The sequence below is a fragment of the Penaeus chinensis genome, chromosome 28 (assembly GCF_019202785.1).
Source record: "Penaeus chinensis breed Huanghai No. 1 chromosome 28, ASM1920278v2, whole genome shotgun sequence".
NCBI lineage: Eukaryota > Metazoa > Arthropoda > Malacostraca > Decapoda > Penaeidae > Penaeus > Penaeus chinensis.
Genome location: NC_061846.1, coordinates 543,842 through 546,341, shown reverse-complemented (window position 1 = coordinate 546,341; position 2,500 = coordinate 543,842). Strand labels below are relative to the sequence as shown.

Genomic DNA, 2,500 nt, shown 5'->3' with positions numbered 1-2,500 from the left:
AGCCATTGTGGTTCACGTCGTAATAGACGTTGTGATTCACTCTTATTGCTTCAGTGTATGTTAATGCGAGGGCGCGCATCGCCTCGTAGTCCTCGGGCTTGTTTAGATTCCAGCCGAAGGGGAGCACGATCGACTGCCCTGGCTGCTGAAGGTCCAGCAACATCATCAGGTCTTGTTTCTCACTGATTTCCTTCAGAGTGTTGATGGTGGCTATGGTTTCAACCTCCGACATGGGCGAAGGCCCCCTGTAGAAGGGGTGGCACGTACTGCCCATGGTCCCAATGTTAAAGAGAAAAGGGTAGTTGAATGGCAGACACACCCCCATACAACTACCTGAGAAAGAATGGAGGTTCTTCTTCCAAGTCTTTTGACTCCTCCGGGAGAAGAAGTATCCGTCGGGGTTGCCCACGACCATTACGTAGAAGTGCAAACCGTGCGACGCCTGGCAGTCGTCCACCAGGTTCCTGAGGAGGTGCAAGGCGACCGCTGTCGTCATCCAGTCGTTCGCCCCGAGGCCTGCGGAAGAGGAGAGGGACGCAAAGGAAATGAAACTTTGCCGAGGAAATGAACCGCAGTAAACCAGAGTCCCTCGTGTCCGGCAGTTTGAAGAGGAATGACTCTTTGGCGTGAACCTAATTTTTCCCACAAGATCAAAGTATCCTACATATTCTAGCTGGACGGTAGAAATGCATGCAGGAGAGACTACGTACAAAATTTCCGGTCTCCAAGCTGACTTGACGACAAAGGGACATTAATTGAATGCTTATCAGCCAGCTCAATTAATGGCCTTGTGCAGATGAGTACAGACATGTACTCATATATATGTGTGTGTGTGTGTGTGTGTGTGTGTGTATAGAGAGAGGACCCCCCATACACACATACATGTATATGTGTGTGTACGTACAGGGTGTATATGAATCCACTCCAGTTTTTTTCCCAAGAAACCAGCAGCGCTGTCGTCAGTGTCAGCCCCGCGCGCATCCACAAAAGGATTCAAGTATGCCCGCTGCGTGACCTTGCCAGACATCAAGGGAGGTGAACACTGCTTCCCCTAAGGCACGGCCAGTTCTTTGCGAACTTGTCAGTATCTTCCATAAACAAAGGAATCAGTCTAATGCCAAATTGCTAGTCAGAATCCAGTAACAGTCAATAGAGGATCTAAATCTGGCAGAAGACTGTTGGTTCGCAGAGAAACGTTTTTGTTGTCCTGCTGGATCGACCTTCAAGACTGATGCGTCTGGTTTGCTTTCGGCAGCGGGAGAGCGCTGGGAGGCTGCACCTCTTCTCCCCCAGAATTGAGTTTGAGCAACGCTGTTTATATATGCATTACACACACACATATTTATGTGTGTGTGTGTATAAACACACATATGTATAAAAAAAATATATGTGTGTGTTTGTGTGTGTGTGTGTGTGTGTTTGTGTATGTATGTATGTGTGTGTGTACGCGCGTGCATATCTGTATATACATACGTATACACAGGCTCGCACACGCGCCCACACGGGAGCGAGGCCCGAATGCCTGCGCGTGCGGCCTGGAGACGCAAAGGCCCGGGCCCCGAGGGCGCCCCTTGCTTACCTGCCTGGATCCAGACCGCCCACGGCCGCCGGAGGCCTGGGTTGGGCGCCGGGTGCGGGGGCGAAGGGTCGGCCGGGGAGTCGCTCTGGGCGTCGGGTCCTGCGGCGGCGGCGGAGGAAGGCGTCGGGAGGGGGGGGGGGGGGGGGGGAGGCGCTCTGTGAGTATGCGCACGTGCACGCACACGGACACACATGCACATGTACACTCAAACATGCACACATATACACATTCATATATATATATATAAATATATATATGATATATATATACATACGCGAATATATATATATATATATATATATATATATATATATATATATATATATATATTAGCACAACATAATATTTTGGCCAATATTTTAATCATAATTTTTACCATTGTTACTATCATCATCATAAGTGAATATATTATTGTCATCATTACTATTAGCATCATGGTTATCACGATGAGGGTTTTATTATCGTCAGTGATTAGTGTTAATACTAATACCACTTCCCATTCCCATTCCCATCACTTCCCTCATTCCAATTCCCGTCACTCTCACTTTCCCATTAACATCACTATCCTCATTCCCTTCTATTCCCATCACTCTTCTCATTGCCGCCACACCCTTATTCCCATCCCCGCCCCCTCCCATCCCGCCCCCTCCCATCCCGCCCCCTCCCATCCCCGCCCCCTCCCATCCCCGCCCCCTCCCATCCCCGCCCCCTCCCATCCCGCCCCCTCCCATCCCGCCCCCTCCCATCCCCGCCCCCTCCCATCCCCGCCCCCTCCCATCCCCGCCCCCTCCCATCCCGCCCCCTCCCATCCCGCCCCCTCCCATCCCGCCCCCTCCCATCCCGCCCCCTCCCATCCCCGCCCCCTCCCATCCCCGCCCCCTCCCATCCCCGCCCCCTCCCATCCCCGCCCCCTCCCATCCC

At 52.1% G+C, this 2,500-nt stretch overlaps 1 protein-coding gene across 1 annotated transcript in view; it reads right to left on the bottom strand.

The window, feature by feature from the left end:
- Positions 1 to 2,500, bottom strand: part of LOC125040225 (carboxypeptidase B-like) — a 10,880-nt gene that overhangs the window by 559 nt on the left and 7,821 nt on the right. Inside the window, exons 6-7 of the mRNA XM_047634777.1 lie at positions 1,580 to 1,678; positions 1 to 516 (exon numbers count right to left, since the gene is read on the bottom strand). The exon at positions 1 to 516 is cut by the window's left edge and continues 559 nt beyond it. Of these exons, the coding sequence (XP_047490733.1) occupies positions 1 to 516; positions 1,580 to 1,678 (615 nt within the window). The remainder of the gene's footprint in view (positions 517 to 1,579; positions 1,679 to 2,500) is intronic.